Consider the following 25,940-nt stretch of genomic DNA (forward strand, 5'->3'; position numbering starts at 1 on the left):
GGTGCTGAAAGATGGTGGTAAATGCTTTTGCTTAAACATGTAGATGTAGGATACATAATTAGTCAGATAGCCACAGAGAAAAGGAAAGCTTTAAATAGAATATGAGAAGGAAAGAAAAGAAAGGAGATGTCGCAGGAAAGGAAATTCTATGCTGTAAATAAAGGAATTCTAACTATGTAGGATTAGTTTAATTGGAGAGATGATTGCAAAATAGTACTGGAATCAATGAGGTTGGACAAATTTTTTGTGAAAAATCTCCACAACTGTATTAATCCTGTAAATTCTGTCATCATAACTTGTTAACAAAATGTCTGGGCAGCCAACAGCAGAGGAAAAACAACTTCCACATCAGCTTATCAATGCCTTCCCCCTCTTTCAAACAAATAGTTATTGAAAATATCTTGAATGTCATGTGTTGAACCACACTGCCTCAACCCAAAGTCTGCCAATGTCACATGCATTGAAGTGCTTGAGCTGCTATAGGATCTGCTGCAGGTAAAACCCACCAAGTGATAAGTACATTTGCACTCACAGCCTGAGGGCAAAGTTGTAAATGTTCCTAAATCTCCTAAAAGGCTGAATACCAGCTAAATACCAGCTAAAAGGCTAAGTACCAGCACTGTATAGCATCCCTTATCTTTTAAAACTTCCGAGGAACCTGAAATTTTGGTGAGGGAAGACAGAAATTTACTGTATTTGGGATCACATCTTCATAAAGGACATGCAATGCATGAATAAGTTAATAAGATGAATACTATAAATTCCACAATGAAAAACAGGTTAAGAAGCCAGTAGATAAAACTTTTATGTTAAATATGCTGACAGTAAAGACTAGCATAATGAATGACACATTTCCAATTTCTGAGTTATTCTTGCAGCAATTGAGTTGTTGTCAGATTGAGGGATCTGATTTGATCATGCCAGCCCTGAATTTTTGTTATTTTTTTCCTGTAACCTAACAAATATTGTGCTAGTGGCTTGCTTTGTTGTTTTTTCAAGTTGTGCTTGCACTAAAGAAGACCGACCAATAAGTTTACATACTGCTCTGATAGCTGGAAGAAGTTCGTAGTCTTGGGAGTATCTTCATCTGGAAGGAAAGACGGGAGAAGAAATGCCTAGCCCTGCTTTATATTTTGAAGGGAAGGGGAAAGGGAGAAGAGAATGAGAAGAGGAAGGGGAAGGGAGAAAATGAAAGGGAGGGGAAAGGGGAATGAAAATTTCCGTGGTTGATTTAATGGCAGATGATTATCTGACATCTATAAATTACCTCACCTATGAAAACTATGTATTTGTTAGAAGGAGTTGGTGATACATTTATGGACGTTTTTGAAACCTGTAACTCCCCATCTTATTAATTCTGTCCCTGATCCTTGACAGCAAATTCACACAGCTCAGTGATGCTATATATCATTTGAGGATGTGGTCCTCTATCACCAAATCATAACAGCCTTACTTTAAAGACCTGCTTAGATGAACATATTCAGCCATAATCATGCTGTCACTGCTGGAGGTGAAGGCTTTAGTTGCATTCTTGAAATATGATAGTTTGATATTTTTATTTCCCATGTTCCTTATCTGAATCACAGGAAACAAAAGCCCTGTTACACAATGACCAGCAAACATTTGGAAGAACTAAATGGATTCTCCGAAAAATAATGAAATCTTTTATATGTGAAATCTAGACTCTGTTGTCAGTTTTGTTTCCACAGTCATAACCCATGTAGGTAATCACAAACTCATAATACCACTTTCAAGTGGACACAATGTCAGAAACCACATTATTTGGAAAAAGGAAAGCAAGAAGCTCTATTTCATTTAAGTGATGACTGATAAAAAGCAGTTCATTTGAAAACTGTTTGTATTGGCTGTGTCTTGCTATCCCTTTCAATGCCTCTTTTGTATAGAAAAAGTATTTTCTTAAAAGTAGCTGCTGGATCTCTTCTAGTGTTGAACATGTCCATGACTCAATATTGGGTGGTTTTGGTGATCATTTCTGGTTTCAGATTGTTGTGTGTAGACATCTGCATAATAGGTAGACAGTTTCAAATAAATCCTATCAGATCCAAATCCTGTTAAATCCTAATTATTTGTAAGGATAGCTAGCTCCATCTCTAAAAAAAAAAAAATCACAGGCTTGATGTCCAGTTTGTGTGTGTAGCTCTCTATTCTGATTTCTTTGGAAGACAGACTTGCCAGAGTTGAATTCTGTGCAACTGTTGCATATGTGGGGTGTGAGAACTCCTGGAATCACAACATTTCAAGCCAAAAGTTTATTTATGCAGAAAATTTGTGGAGCAATTTTCTGAATATCTTCCCGCTTTGAACTGTGTCCAAAGAAGAAATCTGTGGGAATTAGTTACAGAAACACACTATGGCCTTAAAGCCACAGATTCAGAAAAGTCTGATGCCTACAGTGGAATTTTGGTGGCATGGAGGCACTTAAATTTAAGCATTTTACAAATCTGTTATGGATTTGGCATGGGATCACCCAACCTGAGAACCCTCAGGCCAGTAGGTTTTCACAATTATGTTCAAAAACTGTCTTCAAAGACTGCCTAACGCATACCTGAAATCTTAAACTCACCATGAAGTACAGCAATGCTACAGGCTTGGGGAAGAGTGGCTGGAGAGCTGCCTGGCTGAAAAGGACCTGGGGGTGTTGGCTGACAGCCAGCTGAATATGAGCCAGCAGTGTGCCCAGGTGGCCAAGAGGGCCAATGGCATCCTGGCTTGTATCAGGAATAGTGTGGCCAGCAGGACCAGGGAGGTGATAGTGCCCCTGTACTCGTCACTGGTGAGGCCGCACCTCGAGTACTGTGTTCAGTTTTGGGCCCCTCACTACAAGAAGGACATTGAGGTGCTGGAGCGTGTCCAGAGGAGGGCAACCAAGCTGGTGAAGGGTCTGGAGCACAAGTCTTATGAGGAGCGGCTGAGGGAGCTGGGGTTGTTTAGTCTGGAGAAGAGGAGGCTGAGGGGAGACCTGATTGCTCTCTCCAACTACCTGAAAGGAGGTTGTAGCGAGGTGGGGGTTGGCCTCTTCTGCCAAGTAACAAGTGATAGGACAAGAGGAAATGGCCTCAAGTTGTGCCAGGGGAGATTTAGGTTAGATATAAGCAAAAATTTCTTCACAGAGAGAGTGGTTAGGCATTGGAACAGGCTGCCCAGGGAAGTGGTGCAATCACAGTTCCTGGAAGTATTCAAAAAATGTGTGGATGTGGTGCTTAGGGACATGGTTTAGAGGTGGACCAGGCAGTGAGGTTAACAGGTTGGACTTGATGATCCCAGAGGTCCTTTCCAACCTTAACAATTCTATGATTCTATGATTCTATGAATAGCTTTTGTACTGTGGAGGAGTATCTTTTATGAACAAGATGATGAACCTTCTCTAACTTGGCTAATAAAAGCGATAGCAAGGCAAGGTGCATGTTCTATAGTCAACACTATGTATACAGTGTAGTTTGGCACTGTTAAATCTGTGTGCATTTGGCAACATTTGGCTGAACAGTAAGATTTTTTTGCGTTTAGGTTGGCTACTTTAATAGTAGTTTAGGATTTCAACAATCATCTCTAAAACCATTAATCATATAACTGCTCCTGCCAAGGCCTATTGAGATGTATTAGTGAAATGACAGTATTAATGCTGAATTGTTCTAGTGCCCAGAAAAAAAGGAAACAGTAAAACACAATAATTAAGCTGTACCCTCATCTCGCAAACCTAAAGGAATATCCTTGTAAAAGAGGTGAATTGAGTGGGCTAATCCTGGCAAACCTATCAGAGTGACTCACACTCTTTCCTTGTTGAGAAAAGCAAACAAAGAGAACAAAATTCTACCCTTTAAAAATACAGTAAAACAGAGTTTAGACCCCCCTCCTCCACATCCCCCATGGCACTAAGGTATATAACAAACTAGCTATGAGACATCTTAATATCACAAATTCCTTAAAGTTAGCAATATTTTTCTGTTTTCCCAGAGTATAAAAGTGAAGAGATGAATTACGCCAAATAACACAGAATGTAATTATTTTTAGCTCTGATTCAACAGGAGATTTACAGACAGATTAGTAGTCACCAAAGAAGTATTTGCATCTGTTGTTTATGTTATGACATCTCAGATCAAAGTAAGGCTTTAAACTTTAACTTTCTGTTTTCCAAGTGAATAATGAAACTGGAAAAGGCTCAAGATGTGAGGAGGGAAAAGCTATGGAGTATTAAACACACTGAGGACGATTTTGAAATGAAGGGGATGTGTAGGATGAAGCCCAGAGGTTGGATCCCTCAAACTTCTGAACACTCTGCTCCTCATCCCCTAGATTATGTACATATGTCTGTGTGCCTGTGAATCATCCCAGCAATCGTGGAAACACTCCATGTTAAAAAATGAGGCCTGTGTTGGCCTCAGGCTTTGCTGAATGTCCAGCCCTTTGCAGTACCATGTCCAGTGTGCTTAATTCTGTGTACCCATGGCGATATAACATTTCTGTGGCTGAAGCTAACAAAATTAGTACTGAGTTGCAGTGGCAGAAACAAGTCCAGTAAAAACCCAGCAGTGGAAACTCAGCCAAAATAAGGCTTCTTTCTAAACAGATGCTAAGATTTTTCAGGTAAATATAAATCTTTGAGAAGCTGATTTTAAGTAAGTTGAGGGTCTCTTTGAAGAGCTAATTAATGTGGATTCCTACAGTCAAAAAAAATCTCTTAACTACCTTGTAAAAGGGGTGATCACCAACAGGAAAAAACCCACAACAACAGAAACTCTGCTTGAGCCATTGTCTTTAATGAGATCATGATTAGACCTTTTATGCAGTTAACTAAGAAGGAAACAGAAGAAAGACGCCTATGATTTAACTGCATGACTCAGAAAATTATTAATGGTCTGGAGATCCCATCACAAACAGCTCACTTGTAAAATACAGCTCAGGTCAATAACAGTCAAAGGCATTTTCATTTATTAGATTTCAGAGGGCTTTAATGAAATAATTTGCTGGCTTCGGTTCAGTTCATATGCCCTGATCCTGCACTGAGATCTCCATGGGAGGAGATTGTATAATAACAGATGCTCACAATTTCAGCCATGTACAAATGTACCGGTACACACATATACACACTTGATAATATTGGTCTATACATGCACGCAAAGGTTGGGACTGAGAAGTCCTGCCTCTTTTTCAAAGAACAGCCATCATAAATTGTATCAATATGTGTCTTTGTCTGCAAGTTGACTGGGTATGGCAAGTGTTGGGCTTACGTGTAGACTGAGGTTGTCATCTTGGCTTTATTTGTGGCCCTTCTTGGGCACAGTTAAGTGAGTAGAAATTGAACAGAGACAAAATGTCATTAACTACGAAAAACAAAAAAAATGACCACAAAGACCTTCCTTCTCTCAGCACTCATTTACATATCACTGTTGCTATTACTTGGAAAGAGTGTAGGTAAGGTAAAAAAGGGCTAAATAGAAGGTTGACTTTAGTTGGCATTGTCTTATAAAAATATTTCAAGTCACTGTGTGGATTTAAATCTTTACAGAATGTTCTGTTCCCTTAACTGAACGTCACATTTGATTTGTCTAGATGAAAATATTTGGATTATTTATTTATGTTGGAAAAACTGTATGAATTTAAATTTAATTTAATGAGCTAACTAACTTGTCCTTTAATGGTATCAAAGTTTCACTAAATTTGAGAAGCAAATGCAGTTTTAAACAAAATTAGGGGGACAGTTGAAATAACTAATTTAATCTGATTTTAGAAGTTAACATAAATATAGTGAAATATAGCTGTCACGGTTTTTCAGCAATTCTGATGTTCTGTTACATGTTCTTTTCTTTTTAAGTAACACAAACTATTTCTAGCGAAAAGACTGGCCTGCACTTTGAATTCCAATGTATTTCTCTTACACAATTTTCTGTGCAGAAATCATACTGTTTTATTTTTAAATAATCTGTAACTGTTTAAAATCAATTTAAATCATCCAAGTAAGAGACAATAAACCAGTGTCTTTTTGTGTTTATATCTTATTTTACATAAAATTATTCTGGAAGGATATTTACAGCCATTAAAAGTCACTCTTTTTATTATTAAGCAATCTATTATTATTAAGCAATCATTTTGCTGATGGACCAAAGAGCAGCTATTCACAGTATCCTAGGAATTACAGACTGAATAAAACTATTCGATCATCTGTTTCCCTCCTTGAAAATTCAGGATTATTTCCTAAGGTATATCCCTCCAACTATTAAGTCCACCAGAGGTAATTATATACTGTATATTTCATTTTTAGCATTCATCTCACTCTTCTTAATAAAAGCTTTACAGTTCATGCAAGAGTAGAACAGGCTTTAAGTATAAAAGAAATAAAATGAAATACCAATCTGATTAACATTTCAGGACTTGGAAAGCCAGTTTATATTAAAAAACCTTCTTACCACTCTGGCTTTGCGAAGCACGTGTTAAAAGATGGGGATTATGAAGATCCATTGCAGTAAAGGATTCGAGCATTCTTCTCTGTGCTGTTTCAGCTGATCTACAGCATGGTCTGTGCCAAGACTCTCTGCCTTTCTTAAACATAGCGATGAAACACGTCCACCACTGAGCTGTTCTTCACATTTGTTACTTGTCACTTCATTCTGTTAAATGTCATTAATTGTTTGTCTGAAGCATTTTGGTAATAAGATGGCAAATGGGGCTGGTATCATGTTTGAATCATACGTAGAAGAGTTCCATTCATGTTTATGAGGATATTTGCTTACTAACCAATACAAAAGAGCACTGGAGTAAGAAACAAATGGTAGGAAACTTTTTTCTATCAACAATTATGTGACATTCAATTCCAGCTTTGTGATTTTGGTAGTTCACACAGAGCTTACCTTCAGAAAGGCAGTGTTTACCTTATATTTACAATAAGAAATTAGAGCTGCCACATGAAGGAAAATTACTGGGACAGCCCATGTTTTAGTTTATTATTTCACAGGTGTATCAGAGACTTCTTGTCAGACAAGCTAGCAGCCTTGTGGAAAGTTCACAGAAGCCAGGAGGCCATAAGTTCAAATGTCACTTGTTTTTTAGCTGCTTCTTATATTTCAATGTGTTTCATAGTCATCACTATTAAACAGGGACTCACACTCTTAATTTTAGCAGCAGATGAGTTATCAGTGTCAACTTCCTTTTTACCTGATAAATTCACTGACTCATCTGTTGAACACAATCTTTTCTGGCAGGATGGGAACAGAAGCTACTTCTTACATATCACAGAATCGACTGTCACATGCACGAGTACACTGTCACCACCAGGAAAGTAAGGAATAGACTAAACCTTTGTATCGAGCTGTCTCAAGAATAATCAGCGCCAACCACCAGTGATCCAGAGTCCATGTTCCTTCTGCCTAATGAAAATAGAAACAGGATTATGAATGCATTGCCTTCAAGTGGGGCTGGGTGAATCCCTGATCTGCACTGAGTTTCTGGGAGCTAGGGCAAGGGAAAAAAGCTAGACTACTTTTCTTTTACGTTTTTGTAATGTCCAAAAAGGAATCTGTAGAGAATTTTTATACTAGAGCTAGAAGGTACTACAGCTAGAGGATTTTCTTTCTACTTCTTGCAAAAATCTGCTTTCACTTGTGAAAGCAGGCTGGTTTGCCCGCAAGTCAGTGAAAAGCTGTGCAACCATCCCAGACAAAAGGGAAACTTGCAGTAACTGAGACTAACACAGATGTTTACAAAAGTGTGAGGAGAGGAGGGAGAGTCATGTTTTCTAAACACTCAGCTGTCTATTTGGATAAGGAACCTTTGACTAGAGCAGAGTTTTGTAGTACATTTGAGATTTGTTATCTAGTTTTCTTTGGCAAGTAGAAGAAGTCCTACCTGGAAAAGTTGTTCAGATCAGCCAGGCTATTGTAGTGTTCCAGCTGAGCCTCTAGTCCCACATGCCACAGGTTTGTGCGTCTTGAAGACGATGCTTTCATGCCGTGACCTTCTCTCATGTGGCTTCGGTGGACTGCAGGTCTGCTTGGAATGTCCCTTCCTTTGGGGTGCCATGAAAGCAGAGCTATTGCTGCTGCCCGACTGTGAAAGGTCTGCTACGGGGAACTGCGGAGAGACAAAAAGATAAGCTTCAAACAAACCCCCAACACCTCGACCTTTCAGGAAGTTCAGTTCTCAACTGGAACTCTGCAGCTTTTGCTCATTTTACATAATCCTTCCTGTAGTCTTCCTTTTAAAGAAAACACCTTTGTGATGGCCTTGAAATCCACTTGCAGAGAAAGGAATGAAGTCCTGTTTTCCTGCTTCTTTGTCATCACATTGACAAAATGAACTGTGCCACTACTTCCCCTGTTATCACACAGAAATACATTAAACATTCTACATGTTGTGCAGAAATTTACGTCTCCCCTTCCCTTTTCCTGCTGGGAATTTGTAGTAGCATGGTAATTTATTTCAAGTGGAACAGAAGCACTTGTGTTTTAGCTTTCTTTTCATGTCTAGAAGCTAGCAGTTTAGTCCAAACGTAATAATGGTTAATAAACCCCATGTGCACGCTTGCACTAATGTTATCAGCATACTTTTCACAAGAAAATAGTCTTGGATAGCATGTTAATAGGTTTACAGGAAGATGACAAACCCCAATGTGTGGTTTTAGAGCAGATTAGAATTGCAGACAGCTAATTAATAATAAAATAATAGCATTCCTGTTGGCTGTAGGAAGATATTTTTACCTGTTCTGGAACTGAAAGTCAAAAACAAAAAGTGAAGTCTCAGGGGTGAAATCCTGGCCAAATTGAGGTTAAGTGCGAAACCTACATTGACTTTAATATGTCAGGATTCCAGACTTTTTCTAACCTTCCTGTGTCATCCCAGTAGAGGATCATATGGGTTTTTTTCCACAGATAAATCCGTATGTGTCCTAACCCCACATTATTTGACCTCATGGAAATGAAACCACAGCATTACCTGAATGGAAAGAATGGGATCCAGATGAGACAGGGATGCAGTGGGAAATCAGGGGTTTCCTGGCCTGTTACCCCACAGGTCTCCTGTATGGCTCTGTTGGCTCTAGTACTCTGGTCTCCCCGGCACCTGATCAGACCTTCAGGCATGGCATAGAGTTAACGCTGTTTCCATCAGCATCAATACCAGGGATGGAAAACCTGTGCCCTGAAAAAAGAGAACACCTATCCTGGAACATTTATTCCTGACTTTTGCATGGCTTATATTTAGGTTTTCTGTGCTCTAGGCACAGGGGTTTGCAGGTGGGGATGGGGTTCAGATGTCTTTTGCAGTAACTGATACAGTTTCCTCCAGTCCTCTGGGAGCAACAGATACGATTACGATTAGAGTCACAGTCACAGCATTCTTTTAGTGCCTGACAAGATTTTTCATCCATTTTCAGTACTGAAGAAATTGCCATGCTATAATGTTCTGACTACAGGGCATGAATGTTATTGCCAGCTAACGGGCAGAATGTATAACTATTAACGTGATTGCGACCTACATCTCGGCAAAACAGCTGCCAAACGTTCCTCAGGATTCATGAACACTTTGTTCTCTACTATTATGGTACAAAGTGTGATAGATATGAGCATTATTGATGTCAATTCTTTCTTTCGATCGAATAGCTGTAGTCATAAGAAATGTTATCCTAATTCCTATATGTTCTGCACATGTGGTTAAACTAATGACCTGAAGTCTGCATTTATGTACAGCAACTACAAAGTCAGTACAACAGAGATTTTTCGTTACCCCTGAGGGAGAAGAACAGTACCACATGGCTATCATTATGAAAATGAGATTGAACTAAAATCCTGAATTTGAATACTTGAAAGTTTAGGAATATCTGTATTTGATTTTGAGCTCTGGTCATCTCTGATTCTGAAGAGTTACAGCATGTTTTAAAGGCCTGGGATATTTTCCTTTTATTTAATAGTCCTGTTATTCTGATATGTTGGTTTATTCAATGTATTTTTGATTACATTGTAAATGCTTCTGAGTTATTACAAAACCACCCTTCTGAATGTGGTTTTACTTGGCAAGAAAACATTAGTCTTATTGTTATACATGACCTACTTGGTATTTATCGTAAAATTAAAAGTATTGTAGAAGGAAGATTGAGAAAGCAAAACCAATGATAAATGCTAAGAATTCGTACAAGATCTGAGTGAAGGATGGACTTGAAATAACTGGTGTGTCTCATTTTTGACTCATTGCTCTGTGTTTTCACTACATTAATCATGCCAAAAGGACTGTCACTTTATATTTGTGAACTGTGAAGCTCCGCCAGGGCAAGGGCCAGTACATGTTCCTGGATTACAAATCGGAAATGACTGTGATCCTTATCACTTTGGGCACAGGGACACTGTGTGGAAATTTGCAAACAAAAGTAGCAACTTAATCAGTGAGAGAGCCAGTCTGACAGCCACCCAGCCGCCTCGCTGGGAATGCGGGAGCAGCCACGGGTGCCAGTACGCCTGGGAGCTCAGTTCAGTGATCACTTGGAAGATATTTAGATTGTCCAAAGGATACATCCAAACAGGTTCTTACTATTAAAAAATAACTAAAACTTCACTTTTAGTATAATTCTTTGAATCTGTATTGAGCATGCATGAATCTTAAACCATTCATCTCTAGTTGTTTTTAACTTGGTTATTAAGCACATTTGCGAATACATCTGTTTTCCCTTGTAAAACCAGATGTATTTTCAAATTGCTGCATACAAACTACCTATCTCTTTGTCTAGCAGTCCATTTCTAATATATGCCTCTCTTCCTCTGTCTGTCATTTGCTACATCTGTTGTTCTGCATGTGTGCTTATGCACATCCATAATTGGTTGTTCATCTATGAATTTATTTGTCCTATCTTTGTTAACAACAGCAATAGGAAGTGTGCATCAGCCAGAGAAAGAGAAACTACTGACAATGAGTTAGCAGATATGAAATTGAAGGCTGAAAGCTTCCCCACTTTAGCTCATGATTTCATGACTTATAAAGGAATGCCTCGCAATAACTTTGACTTCCAGGAAGAGCTGTGATGATGATAAACTGAAGTAGGAGGGAATATTCTTGCCAGGTCCTGGAAAAAAAAAAAACAAAAAAAAAAAACAGGGGAAAAATGCTGCTCCTAAAGCAAGACTTTAGGAGGGAGACTCTTCCAGCATTCCTTTTTATTTGTCTCCTCTTTGCAGTTACTTAAGTGCAGGAATATCTCCAAAAGATTTAAATTTTCAGATTTTCCTTAAATTTAAACATTTGGACCAGTTTTTATTCACCAGAATTAGAGTAAAAGAAGAGATTTTCAACCCAATTTTCTTGTTGCTACTACTAAGTTTGTGCCCAGTGTTAAGTACAGAACAATCTGATTCTACTCCTCAGCATTGCAGCTCCAGTATGGTTACTCCTTTAGCAGCTAATGGAAATGATAATACTTATTCCCAGTACATAAGCTCTCTAGACAAACCTGCAGTTTTATGTTTCTCACTCAGAGGCTGTAGCATTCAAGAAGTGAACTGGGGCAAGGAATTGATCCCCATAATCATATCCTGAATCTCACTCCAAAAACTGGGGATGAAGGAGATTGTATTAGCACACGCTTACTTAAAGGAAACCTGTGACTGCTCCCTTTCAAAATCCCCACAGGAATTTAATGAAAAGAGGGACCAGAATTGTCTTTATATGCTTTGGCTGCTCTCATATTTCCTATAAAAAAAGGTCTTATCTTTCTATACAATTATTAAAGCCATAAAAGGATATATATCTTGAACTATGCCATTTCAGATAAACCAAGGCACTTTTGTCTTATTAAGTTTCATAGTCTTTTCTGCAAGGTAATTTCAGTACCTGATATTTCATTATATGATTTAGTGAACTTCAGGTCTTTCCACTGCTGCTTCTAAAACAAGGGTTTTATAATCTATTTAGTGGAATGAACTCATCCTTATTTTATGTATGTATACATGTATGTGCGCATGTAAATACATGTACATGTATACTGACCACGTGACAGTTTCAATCTGAGATTTTTATGCATGATTCTCATTTTAATAATTATTGGAAGGGATTATTTGGCAATAATTTTATTTAGGTATTTTAATTCACTGTTCAACACATATTCAAGCAATCAGTTCATCAGCACAGGAATAAACCAAACTTTCTGAGGCTGAACATATTTTTGCAGGACCATCTCCCCAGTACACAGAGTTACACATTCATTATAATGTTGAGAATTATAGGTATGTCTGGAGGCACTTAGAGATTAATAGGTATATAGAGAATTTCAAGAATGGAAAGAAAAGGTGTTAGAGTTTGTGCTAGCAGTCAGCTTTTTTATAGTGCTATGGGAAACTGAAGTTCTTAGTTTACTGTGACAGATATTTCTGAAAATTGCATTTATTTGTGCCTTAAAATTCTAAAGTGATTCCAGCAGAGATGTATCAATATCATTTTTTAATGTCTGTAGTAAAACTAATGTAAACATTTTCATGTATCCAGAATATCTATCATTAAACTGCTTGTGCCCAGATTATTGTTAAGAACGATAAATACAACCAAACTTTATAGGACACAAATGAATATTGCTGTCTACCTACATTTATAACCCATAATTTAAGGGAGTTATTATGTATACACTCATGTAAATCTATGCACATAAACACTGTGTGTGAGAATATATAAACTCTTGTCTAGATATTAATTGCTGATAGTCTGAAGTAGTTCAGCAGATTTCAGGCCCCTACCTCCCTTCTGTGGAGGAATGGATTTTACAGCACATATAGAGGTTTTGCTCTTTGCTGTATTAGGTATCAATGGACAAGGATATCAGTCTTCAACATAAACTGGAATCATAGTGTTGAAGCCAAATGCCGAACACAAGACATAAAGCAAAATAAAATAATATTTGCCATTATTATGCAAGGGAAAGGAGGAGAAAAGAACAGGGCTCTTGATTAAAATATTCTCATTCTGTGTAGTGTAGATAGGATTCTTACAAACATTTTTCACTAAATAAGACATGCTGAGGTGAGGGATCTCATCTGCTTACAAACACTTTGGCTGCTCAGGTGCTCTGCCTTGTAAAAGGCTTCACTGAGAGTCAGAAGTTGGTAGCAGCATGTTCAGCCAGCAAGCAGACCACGAACCATGCTGTCACTGCAGATATGTTCTGCTTCCATTTTCCTTGTGTTTTGAGGTAAAGTTAGCCACATGAACACTAATCATGACCACAAGGATCACTGGCCCCACACTTCATCTATTTTTGGACAAGGCAAAGCCCTACCATGGTTCAGTCCTTACCAGGTGCTTGTGAAACATCATAGGCATCACAGACAGGGAGTACACAATAAGATTTACATTTCTGGCAACGCTGAAACTTTAGGAAGCTTGAATTATTCCCTGTCACCTAGCAAATGATATGAGATCACTTTCAGTTTTCCTCACCACTAGGTTATTTATGATAGAAGCACACACACAGAGGATATGAATGCATCGGAATGAGTTCTGCTGAGTGTTTTAAGACTGGTGGGATGCAGGGAGTGGATGTTTTGTGGATCTCTCTGGGTTAAAGGTAAAAATAAGTAGTTGCCTGGAACAGTGGGGAAGATGTTTGATGGCCCAAGGGATCCCCTTGCATTCTTGTAGCCCCATATGTATTGAAATTGCAGTACTTCCAGTGGTTTCAGTGCATCTAAACTTCCCATTTATGCTTTCAAAAAAGAATGCAAATTAAGACTGTAGATTATTGGCAGTCATCATCATAATATAATGTCCTGGGTCTTCAGCTGACTTTGAGACTTTGTATCAGGCGCTGATGAAAGGCAGAAGGGTAATCTCCAGCAAAGTTACAACCTACACAGGAAAGACAGACAAATGGTAATAAAAAGGATTTATGATTTCTTCATCAGGGAGGACCTAAGATAGAGAACCTAAGAGCTCAAGGCAGAGCTCATGGCAGTGAATAAAGAGATTCCCCTTCTGTGATATTTATATAACGTACTATAGAAAGAAGAAACTTGTGCAAAGACTAGAATGTAATGCAGTTGTGTCTTAATTTCACAACCTTTCTTGGAAAAGTGTTTCCGTACACAGAATACCAACAATACGTTCATATGTCATAGTGATGAATGTAAGAAATGAAGCAGAATTAAAAATAGATTAAGTAATACAATGTTAAAACATTATACTACCTCCTATAACACAAATAAAAAGTTATATATAGATTCCAGACTACACTACAGCTTCCCAGGTTCACTGAAAGTTTTCTGGCAGTGCAATATAGCAACCAGAACTATTTATGCAGTTTAAGATTACATTTTTCAAGAACTGTATGCAATGTAGTGAGGAGATATTTCAGTGGAACTAATTTTGATTATAAGTCCTACGTCCATCTTCAGGCATGAGCCATAATGTCTCTAAAAACTCTTCTACAGAGAAGTTGTCACAAAATTAGTCATTCTGAAAAGTACTCCTCACCAAAAGTATCTTTGCCAAAGAAAATTAATTAGTTCCACACTTTAACAGAAAAATATTTTTTTTTAAAATATCCCCAGATGTTTATTTGTTTAGGGTAAGATTGCAGATGTTGCCTTTTCCACAATTATGCTTTCCCCTTCAGTGTATATTGAGGATGGTTCACGTTTGCAGTCAACTGTATAATCATAAATGAATTTAGTTTATAGAATTAAGTGGTTTGGAAAGTTAGATCAAGAAAGAAAAATATGGTTGATGCTGTAATAAAATTTCTAAAGGTTAACATTAAACTGGATAATTCTTTGAACCAAAAATATTACTAATCAGTAGAAAATAGGAACATATTGTTCTGATTTACTTGTTATAAGTAGCTTCCTTTTGGGACCATTTAATCACATTTGATATGATTCTCAGTTATGCTGCTTATTGACTTTATTAAGCCTTAAGGTTAAAAAACTGAGAGAGACCTAATATTCATACAAAAGTAATTGAAATTGACTCTTGAAGTGTTTTGTATGCTTTTGTAATAACTGTAATTAATTACATTTGAAATGACAAGCAAATCTCATTTATACAGATTTTTGGATTTTAGTCTAGAAGTGGGCAAGCTTTTAGAGTTATATAAAACTTTGAAAACAAATTGGAAAGATTTCTTGAAGATGCCTTAGTAGAAAGCTCAGATGATTGAATTATCAGGCCAGTACAATCAATACTTGGCCTAAATCAATGCACTGTCTTTGATATGCCGGATACTTTGTGAGGAAGAGACACTCAGCCTTCTTGCTCCCATAAATTACCCATATATTGAATATTATGCTAGTGGGTAAAGCTAACTGGGGAAGTCTTCTGACATCTTGAAACAAAGAACTCTGTGTTCCCCGTATCTTGTCTTGACTGGTGTAGCAAGGACTATTTCTATTCATGTTAAAGTACAATGCTTAATAAAAATACTTCTGCTTCCAGTTTCCCAAGATTCCAGTGGGATGCAATACAGTGTACTCTTCTACCATCATTATCTATTATTACCTATTACATTTTATGTACTTTACTGTGTAACATAACACTGTACAGAGATGCCAAGCTACCACTGACACTAGCTCAAGTATCCACAAATTGATGGATTTTCAGACTGTAGTTTCTAAAGCAGCCTAATTGTAACTTGAATATAACACAGTGCTGCCATTTTATAGTTGCAGAGCTGGTTCACACAATAGTTTCTCAGATGGTTCTGCAGACTGCATCCTTACTGAGGTGTATTCATACATTCAGAAACATTCTCAGTGACTTTCCTCATTTTGATGATTTATTCTATACAGAACACTTCCTTGTATTTATATCATTATGTGTGTGGGTTTTTTTCCTAATTTGTTGTGTCTTTAATTCATGAGACTCCTCTTTATTTACTTCATTCTGGAAGTTTCATTAGGAGATGAAACTAGGAGATTAGTTTCCAAACTTCTTCTCAGTCCAATGGAGATTTTATTATAGAGTTTGATTCCAAATATTGAGTCTGTGAGCTTAGGTCTGAAGTAAAGCAATAAAAAACCTGCAAAGAATGAAAAAATAGAACTTGAAAGAACCATAAAATACCATATGATCTGCCTGATCTTTACCTAAAGTATTCTTTTAAGACCCCCAGTGATGGAGTTTTCACAGTTTTCCCACAGAATCCCTATCAGTAGTTTATTACCTGTACTGTTAGAAAACTTCTCCCTTAACATGTAAAAGTTAAACTTCACTTACTGCAGCTTCATGGATGTGGAAGGCAGATTATTCTCTTTCTCTTTGCAGTTTTATGTCCTTCTAGCCAGTTATTTTCTTGTTAGCCTTCTTATTAAGCTAAATTTTTCTAAGTCTTTCAGTTTTCTAGATTTATGATCATTCTTTGTCTTAAGTACACTCTCCCAAAATAATGTGCATCTTTCTTGAATTGCAACATTCAGAACTGGAGACAAAACTCCTGCAGGCACTTACTGATGCTGAATGCAGCAGAAAGATTACTTCATGTGTTTTGGAATAATCTCTTACATCTGTTATCCCTGATTTTTTCTGACAAAAAGATGTCTGGTCATCTTTTTCTTTATCTGAAGAGGAAAATCTGGTTGGTTTTGTTTTTCTTTTTAATTCTTTTAAACTAGCTAAAAGATTCTTCTATATTCATAGCAAACTTTTATTTAACTGAAGGTTGCTATAAAGCCAAGCTCAACTACCATGAGGTCAAGTGTCATAAGTACACTGGAAGTCACCTGGATTAGGAATCTCAGTATCAGTCAGTTGGGGCTGAATCGAACAGTGTTTGGCTGCTGTGTGCTGAGAACGCCGCTGTTGTTTCACTGGTTACATGCTACACAAACAAGTAGTGGTTATTTGTATCTGTAAGCCTCCATACATATGAGGATATGTTCACAGTTTATATATATATATATATATAAATATGTATATATCTTATGCAGGCTACAAATTAAACATATATAATCAAAGTTTGGCAACAAAGGTGGTGAAGGGTCTGGAGCACAAGTCTTATGAGGAGCGGCTGAGGGAACTGGGGCTGTTTAGCCTGGAGAAGAGGAGGCTGAGGGGAGACCTTATTGCTCTCTACAACTACCTGAAAGGAGGTTGTAGCGAGGTGGGGGTCAGTTTCTCCTCCCAAGTAAGAAGCAATAGGACAAGAGGAAATGGCCTCAAGCTGCACTAGTGGAAGTTTAGGTTGGATATTAGGAAAAACTTCTTCACCAAAAGGGTAGTCAGGCATTGGAACAGGCTGCCCAGGGAAGTGGTTGAGTCCCCATCCCTGGAGGTATTTAAAAGACAGGTAGATGTGGTGCTTGAGGACATGGTTTAGAGGTGGACTTGGCAGTGATAGGTTAACAGTTGGACTCAATGATCTTAAGGGTCTTTTCCATTCTAAATGATTTTATGATTCTATGATTCTATAATCAATCATCAATTTTTCCTGATGTCAATTTAATTGTGTCTAGTAATTATGCTTTATAGGCATATAGTAAACATATGAAATGCCAAAAATTCAGGCATTAAAGGATTCAAGGATTTAAGGAAAAGTATCCTTGATGTGTTTGGAACATTTGGTTTGGAAAAAATAACCGAATATTTCAGTTCAGAAATGCATATATTCATTCCAACATGAGGTAGTTTAGGAGGATATACACACTCTGCAAGTCATTGTTTGTTTCTCTGTCAAGAACAGAATTTGGAAAAACAAAGTATTGTGATTTAGGGTTAAGGTATAAAAAATATCTAAGGAAGAAATCAAAATTATGAGTTGCAATATTACAGAAATCTATGAAACTGCAGAAACAAGTACAGAACAATGAATTGCAGAAGTATTATGAAAATAATTACTATCGTTAATGGGCAACTGAAAAACTAACAAACAAGCTTATTTTCTTGCTGCCTTAAGGCCAGCAGTCTGGATATAAAATAGAGTTTCTATAGACAGGTTTCCTCAAAAATGTTTGTTTGGCTACGTATAGAGTTGCTAGATTGTTTTTCTGCTTCCTTTTAGAATTGAAACCCACAAATAAGTATGTATATTTCATAACTAATTATTTCTTTGTGAAAGCTTCATATACTACATATCCCAACAGGCCTTTATGTGAGTCTAGTGTGTGTACCAGTCATTTAAATCTTTCACTTTAGCTCAGCAATAGTTGATTTCATAAATTCACGGGAATTATCAGTATGCATCCTTAATGTAGATAATCAGTTACCCAAGATCTGAGGAAGTTTCTTCCTCAAATGGATCACTTCTTGTCTCCTTTGGGGCAATCTATATTGCAATCCTGCTAAGTCTAATTGAGGATAGATTTGGAAAAGTAGTCATCTTTATTGACTATTTGATGGTATATCTACAATTTTTGTTCTGTGAACTTTGCTTGACATGCTTAAAGCCCAGGTAAGGTTGTTCCAAATCAGGTGCAGATTGGCGTGTTAACATTTGAGCATTATTCATTGCCTTTATGTGCCATCCACGTTCATTTCCCCTGATTCCCACTGATCACATACAGTCAGAACTAGTGGAAGGATGCATTCTGGTTGGTCTCTACTCCTAGAATCTGTAATACAAGAAAGCTGCATCATTGTAAATTTGTTGTTTTATCAATCTTTTCTCATTGACAACTAGTTTGTAGAAGATGCTTTTTTTTTTTAAATACATGTAATTTTGGCCTTTTCAATACACAAATAAAATAGCTTTTCTTGGTGATAAACTCCTTCCTAACCCCTTCGGCCTCTGCAAAAGTCAAAGAAATTCTATGGTATTCTATATATTTCAACTTCTTCCAGCTTATTCCCACTAAGGCTGTTTGTGTATTTATAAAATACAAATTACACAGAACGTCACATTTATATCTGACTCCCCAAGGCAGCTTGTCAGTGTAGGGAGGTATGACCCTCCCTCAGACAGAAAAACAAAGAAAGAAGAAAAGAACTTTCATTGGTTGTTGTGGTTTAGTACTACTAGTACAGCTTCAGGTATGAAAAGCAAGACAAGACAAAACAGCTCTTACAAAATTATCACTGGCGCATTGTCTTTCTATTCTTCCAAATGATGTGCAATATGTGGTTAATGGTAGGAGAGGGAGAGCAGCCTATCGTTACTTTAACTTGCATTCTTGTTCTAAGGCACTGTAGGAAAACCTAATGTCATCTGGATATCATAGCAGTCCTTACCATATAATTACATGGGACCAACATTACTTGATCAAAGTAAAAGAAAAAACTATTATTTTATTTATAAGCCATCTGCCACAAACGATTATCATTTACTTAGGCCCTAAGTTACAGTTTCCATTTTAATAGTTCTATTAGTGTTTGGGTGGTTTCTATGAAGATCATTCAATAAACATTGTCCAGAAAAAGCCAGATACTTTTGATGCGTAATCCTCTGGAATGTTTATTAAACCATAACACTGAATCTTCTGACAGTTTTATTTCTGAGAATGTTATAACATTATTATGCATCCCACCGGTAATTCTGCCTTACTAAAAACTCCTGTGCAATCTAATGAGTCTTACTGAAAGCATATGCAGCTGAATTAATAACAGGGACATCAATGAACTACAGAAAGTCATAGAGTGGAAGGGGTGCGATGGGGTGAAAAGAATGCAGAAAAAAATTCTTTTTCACTTTTGCAACAAAAAGTAACTGAAATAAGAAGAAACAGTAATATAAGGATTTGAAAATCCAAATGTAAAAAGTAGATTCACCTGAAAAGAGTATTTCATCATGCATCATCTAGTTACTGGTCTTAATTTACTAAATCTTAAACAGACTCTTACTGCAGAGTCTCTGGACAAATTGAATTTAACTTAATTATAGGATGAAGGGGTTCTAAAAAATGACTTAAAACCCTAAATGTCCTTGAATTTACTTTTGTGAATAGGTTTCTGCTTGTCACATTTTCTGTAAGGCCACCCTGCAAGGATCCTTTTATCACCTGTTAAATAGATGCTATTCCTCCTAACTAACCACAAAGAAAGCTCAGTCTAAGGTTCACTACACTTAATACAAAGCCTCCAAAGAAGGGAGGGCTTCAGATAAAACTCAGTGCTTGGCCATAATGAACCTGGTAAATGTTGGTTTCCTGCAATAAAAATAATAGGTGAAATCTTGGCCTATTGAAGTCAATGGGAATTTTGCCATTGATTTTAGCAGGGCCAGTATTGCAAACCATAAATCTAGTGAGCAAACTAAAAGAAGTGGGTGAAGGAAGGAAGGAAGGGGAATTAATGTAACAGAACCTATACATTATTTCAGTCCTTGTTCTGCCCTCCTTTGCCTGAGTGAATAGCTCCTGATACTCCTGAGATGTGCTCACAGAAACTACTGTGGCAGTGTACTGAACACGAAATATTTACAAAACCATTTAATGAGTAATACCGAAACAGGAAAATTGGCTTTGTTGTTATAATGAGTCAGTCTCAAATTCAACCAGAGGTTGTTTTAGGGGTGAGTAACCAAGGGCAATTGCCCAAGACTGGATACCATGGGGAGTGTGTTAGACTACAATAATTAAAAGTACAAGTTATGCAATGTACCTCCATCTATGCCTGTGTTCCTGCTAGTCAAAACCCGCTGTAGCTCTACACAGATGCAGTTACCTCTTTCAAACACAATCCTTTCTGTAATGTGAGTAAAATAACAGGCAAAAGATTTAGTTAGAAACATAAATGTATTTTTGTCTTTTTGTATTTGTATCCTTATCTGTGTTTCTTTTTACTGATGTGTTAAAATATCTACTTTCTGATTTCTGATGTGTAGTAAGTGTCACCACCATATTTTTGTGTGGGTTTTCTCAGACATCCATTACACACATGCACTACATGGCCCATGTTCAGCAAGGGAGTTTCAGAAAGCTGCAGACTAACAAACCAAGCACTGTACAGCCACACCACAGACAGGCTATGGTCCTATCTGGAAACAAAAAACACTGGATGTGAGGAAATGTATGTGTTGGTACCCCATCACGGGCTGTAACATTGTACTTGAAAGCCCTGTGTTTCTTTAGGAGATGAAAGCTGTGGGAGAAATTTGAACTTCTTGTTCAAGTGTTCCAGGGTCTGGACTAGAGTATGGAGAAGCACAGCCATCCAGTTTGTGGGGCTGTTTCAGAGGGATTATTTGCAACAAAGGGATAGTTTGGGAAAAAAAAAAAAAAATTGCTGGTTAGCAAACAGGAGGCAAAGGGTGGCTAAAAATACATTATCTGATGTGAAGGAGGTATACAGGCAAAATACTTCTGAACATAAAAGCATGGTGTAGAAATGTGATGGATCTGTAAAGTCTCCCTTGAACTAGCTTAATAGCTGTAACATTCATCTCACAGTAATAAACTAAAACAGAGTAAACTTATACTGGGATACTGAGATTGGAAAATGGTGACATCCATGGCAGACATTGTTTTGCAATACAGTTTTCCTTGGTTGTTAAATCTCATTTTAATACTTATCAGAGTATTCAACAATAAATTTTCCCCACTACTTAAAACACTCTGCAGGTTTCCAGCCCAGAGTGGTTACCTGGCAATTTAAGCAAATGTTTTTGTTGTCTGAAACTGTAGGACATCCACTTTGTTACCATCATGGGTATTGAGTGCTTGTCCAAACTGGGGTAAGCAAACAAAAAACCAAACAAACCACCACCAACTGTCTTATGCAGAAAATATTTTACATTGTGGCAGCATTTTTTCTCTGTAAAAATGTTTTTAAAACTAGCAGGAGGTGCACATAAATGATCAAATTTATAATAAATCTTTTGTGAGCTTAGCTGATATGGCTCATCAGAACATCTAACAGTAGTTGCCCCTAAGCACAGGAATGCTTATAGATAAGATGAAAGCAGTCCTTCTTATTAATCGCACTCTATATCTGACTCCTACTCCTTTCTTCAGTCTTTAAATCAGCTCCATATGGTTCTTACTATTCAGTTGTGCAGCTTACCTTTCACAATAAAACATGCTTACTGCTGCAGAAGCAGGTCCAATGTGATTAAAGTTATTAGGTAAAACAGTGGTTGCTTAAGTCTGGAATCAGCTAACCATAAAAAACATGATCAGCCACAAGATGAAACTGAGGACCAAATCTTCACTGGGTGTAAATTGGCTGGACTCCAGTAGATTTCAGTGAAAGGTATTGAAAACAATGTTCTGGGCCACCTTTCTTTATGTTAATACTTTATGAAGCACATCAAGCAAGATGCCAGAACAATGCTTGTGTAAGTAAGAAACAATCTCATCATATTGCAGACTAGTCCTGGGTTCATGGTCGGTTGTGGCAGGCCGAGGACCTAGGTAGCTAGAAGGGAATGACCCTGCCTATGTTAATTGAAACAAACCAAAACAAAAAGTGACCCTCTCTCTGGGGTGCCCAGTTTATTTAGAGGGTCCTAATTCAGATTCTGTTCAACAGACTGCAAATGCAAGCCAAACAATGCACACAAAAGCAAAGGCGCAAAACAACTTTCTATGTTTTTTGGTTAATGACTTCGTTCTTTTACTGCCATGACAGTCTCCATTCCTTTACAATTTTTTGGTCACAGCTAAACTAAGCTGAGTTCATTGGTGAGTTTCTGAAACTCTTTGTGGAGATGTAACCCAGTAAAAAATCATATTGCTGAATGACTATGAGATAGGATCAGTCCAGGGGAGGTAAGATATGGTAGGATCTCTTCCAGGTAGGACTCACATGTAAGTTATGATGTACAAGTAGGACCTGGCATTTCATTGTGGTGAGCTTTGTTCTTTTAGGGTTCATTTTGGAGCTGCCATGACATCTCTACCACAAATGCTCACTGAAACCTTAATGCAGATGGAGGCAGGCAGGGCCTGCTCCAGCTTATGCCAGCAGGCCGTGATACCTGGAAAAACATCGGGACTCTGTGACTGGAAGGGGATACCCAGATCGTCAGGTCCCTACCCCAACAGTCACAGGGTCAGCTGAGACTTGGGCTCCCCCGAAAATCTTAAAATTTCCCCTTTTGGCAAGAATGCCAGCTATGCACCCTTATGTCACCAGAGTGCCTAAACAGATAAAAATACCACAGCTACAACCTTTTGTCTTTTACAGCTTGAGAACTACATTGTGGAAAACATGAAATCGGAGATGGTGCAGCTGCAGCAGAATGCTGTGCAGAACCACACCGCCACCATGCTCGAGATAGGGACCAGCCTCCTCAGTCAGACAGCAGAGCAGACGAGAAAACTCACGGATGTTGAAACCCAGGTATGTTCCCAGAGCGTTTTTCTAAAAGCTGTTAATTGCAGAGAACTTTTCCCATCCTCTTTCTTTTCTAATGCATCATCACACAAAACATTTCAACACAGGACTCCAAGAAACATACACACTCTGTTTCTTGGTACAACAGTGGTGATGACTGACCCTTGTTATGTGTCTTTCTTTTGATTTCATTTCGTTAGTATATTTAGCTCTGTGTGTGTAAGGCAGGCAGGGCTGTCCAGGAAACTAAATCAGCATTTGACTTCAAATAAACAACCCAGCTACCGGCTGTGAACAAGTGTCAAGCTAAATAACGAGTTTCGGGCTAAAACAGTCTTTGATCTCCATTGTTGTTTGCCTCTTTACTATTACAAGAAAGTTTGTTTATTTTCTGCAAGATGTTTCCAGCTTTTTGAAAAGTAGTGTATGTCTGCAGCTTTTAAACTGTGAAGAGAGCGGGAGAAGCATCAGCTTCTTTATAAAACACTGTTATTACTGTAAAATTGTATAACATCACATGAATCTCCATATGATTCCTAGCACTAAAATCACTGTCATGATTGAAGTGACAAGAGTATCACTGTCATAACACAGAGCACAATTTCATATTGGGCTTATTGCAGAGATATGTACTAGTTTGTGCCTTTGAATTCTTTTATCAGTTTAAGATGCATATTTGTTTTCCTTATTTTTGCTGACTTCTTGATCTTCGTAGCATGTGGTACATTACCAGCTGCACTGCATTCGCTGTTTATTTAGAACAGGGAAATTAAAGTATTGCATTTATTTGGTTTGTTCTAGCAGCAGATGTACTTCTTGAAAGATCATATTTTTTGTTCTAATGTCCTTACTCACGTTTACAATATCATTACCCAGTTTTTACGTAATCACATTACAGTACACTGAGAAACAACGGTAATTATGACAGACAGATACACTGTCTTACAGAAGTTCCCTGAACCTTTTTTTCTACATCTTGGTTAACAGATCAACATTCACTTAAATATGTTGTGATCTTAAATGACCACAGTTTCTAAAACATAGTATGTTGACTTATGAAAATATTGGGAAAATCTTTAATTCTGTATCAACAAAATATCTAAATGGAAACATAAGAGGTGAAGACCAATGGACTGTAATATCATATGTTCAGTAAAGAAAAAGGAGGTGTAGGAACTCTTCTTATATCCCAAAAGACCTATCTAGGTGTAAGTGTTGATCACTTAATCACATTTTCCTCCTTTATGCAGGTAAGGGACAAAATGTGGATTGCCTCTGTCTCACTTTTCCTTTGAGGAACCACTTCAAGGTAGAGGTATCACTGGCAACTGCATTGAGGAGCAGATGACTTCCTCCTTCTATACCTATTGCTGAAGAATTTAAGGGATGTCCAAGATATCAGTGGAAGTGGCTCTTCCTTGTTGCAGTACTTGCTCTGACTTTCGGCTCAGTGATGGCATTTCCCACCTCCCCTCTTTCAGCAGTATGAGGAAGTCCCTGGCTCTACCATCAACTAGAAGAGAGTGGTGCAGGTGGCTCAAGAAAGTGAAAAGAGATTGCTTTTGGCAGTGATGGAGGTAGCTAGCTGCATGGCAGAGAGGTGAAGGTCTTTACGATACAAGGAGAAGAAAGGCAGGCCAGGATCTCATGCCTGTAATAAGAAGTACTCATACCAGAGTGAGGGTCAGTCTAAAGGACTGAAGATAGAGCCTCCACCTTCTTAAAATCTCGCTGACCCCTCCCAATCCCTGATGCATCCAAAATCCCACTGATTCCCTTTAGGCTTTCTTCTCTACCTGAAGCTCTACTGACATTTTGTAGGCTGCTCCATAGATGTATCCACTTTGGAAATCTTTTGGTACTTTCCTGTCTTCTTACCCCTTGAGAACCTTCGTAATATACCTTCAGTTTCTGCCAGGTCCCTCTGAAGCTGTGGTGATGCCTCCTGGCACTTCCAAATATATCCATCTTGAACAACATAACAGCTGCATACTGGTCATTTCCAATTTTTTCAACCTCTGTACCCTTAAAAAAGGACAACTTGAGTTGCTCTATGAATATCAACAATTTCAAACAAAAATAAGGCACTGGTTTGAGTTTGAGAGCTGTTCTTTTGCTTTATGCTCTGTAACAAATTCCTATTACGCATGCATGAGAAAATGCTATATAATCCTATGATGATACTGATAAATACTCTTCCAAGACAGGTCTGACAGGTTCCGTTAAAGAGGAATCATATTCAGTTCCAGAAGTGGTTGCATCTCAGCTGCTGTGTGCACATACCTACAAAAACAATTTACACACACTCCTCCAGACTCTATGTAATGAACGATGTTATACCAACAAAATCAGCTAATATTTATTGATATTATTGCTTTCATCCTAGAAAGCATTCTGTTATTTCCACTTCTGAACTATTTTTTTGTTCAAATCTATCCTTTCATCTAGTTAAACGGCTTCTTTTGGTCTGATGTACTTAGTAAAACATGTGCAATTGATACAGATAACCACTAAAGTGAAAGACAATTGCATAAAGCAATGTTTAAGATCGCAGCCTTCATCTTAAAAATCTGTGTAAGAGTGCAAGTAGTACTAACACAAGCAGACACCAGACTTCTGCCAACACTACAAAAGAGAGAACTCAGGTGAAAGCTAAAGTAGGAGCTCTATTTACAAAACAGCAAATGCAACACTTTGGCTTCAGTCCAAGTACTCTAGCACTCTTTTAGTTTAAGCATGCTTCGTAGGAATGCATGTTT

The 25,940-nt window shown here is 37.7% G+C and overlaps 1 protein-coding gene across 1 annotated transcript in view; it reads left to right on the forward strand.

Annotated features, from left to right (window-relative positions):
• Positions 1–25,940, forward strand: part of ANGPT1 (angiopoietin 1) — a gene marked incomplete at its 5' end in the record, with an annotated part of 165,798 nt that overhangs the window by 53,043 nt on the left and 86,815 nt on the right. Inside the window, one exon of the mRNA XM_082306712.1 lies at positions 23,032–23,187. Coding sequence (XP_082162838.1) covers positions 23,032–23,187 — 156 coding nt within the window. The remainder of the gene's footprint in view (positions 1–23,031; positions 23,188–25,940) is intronic.

This window comes from Platalea leucorodia (assembly GCF_965183815.1).
Source record: "Platalea leucorodia genome assembly, chromosome: 1".
Classification (NCBI taxonomy): Eukaryota; Metazoa; Chordata; class Aves; order Pelecaniformes; family Threskiornithidae; genus Platalea; species Platalea leucorodia.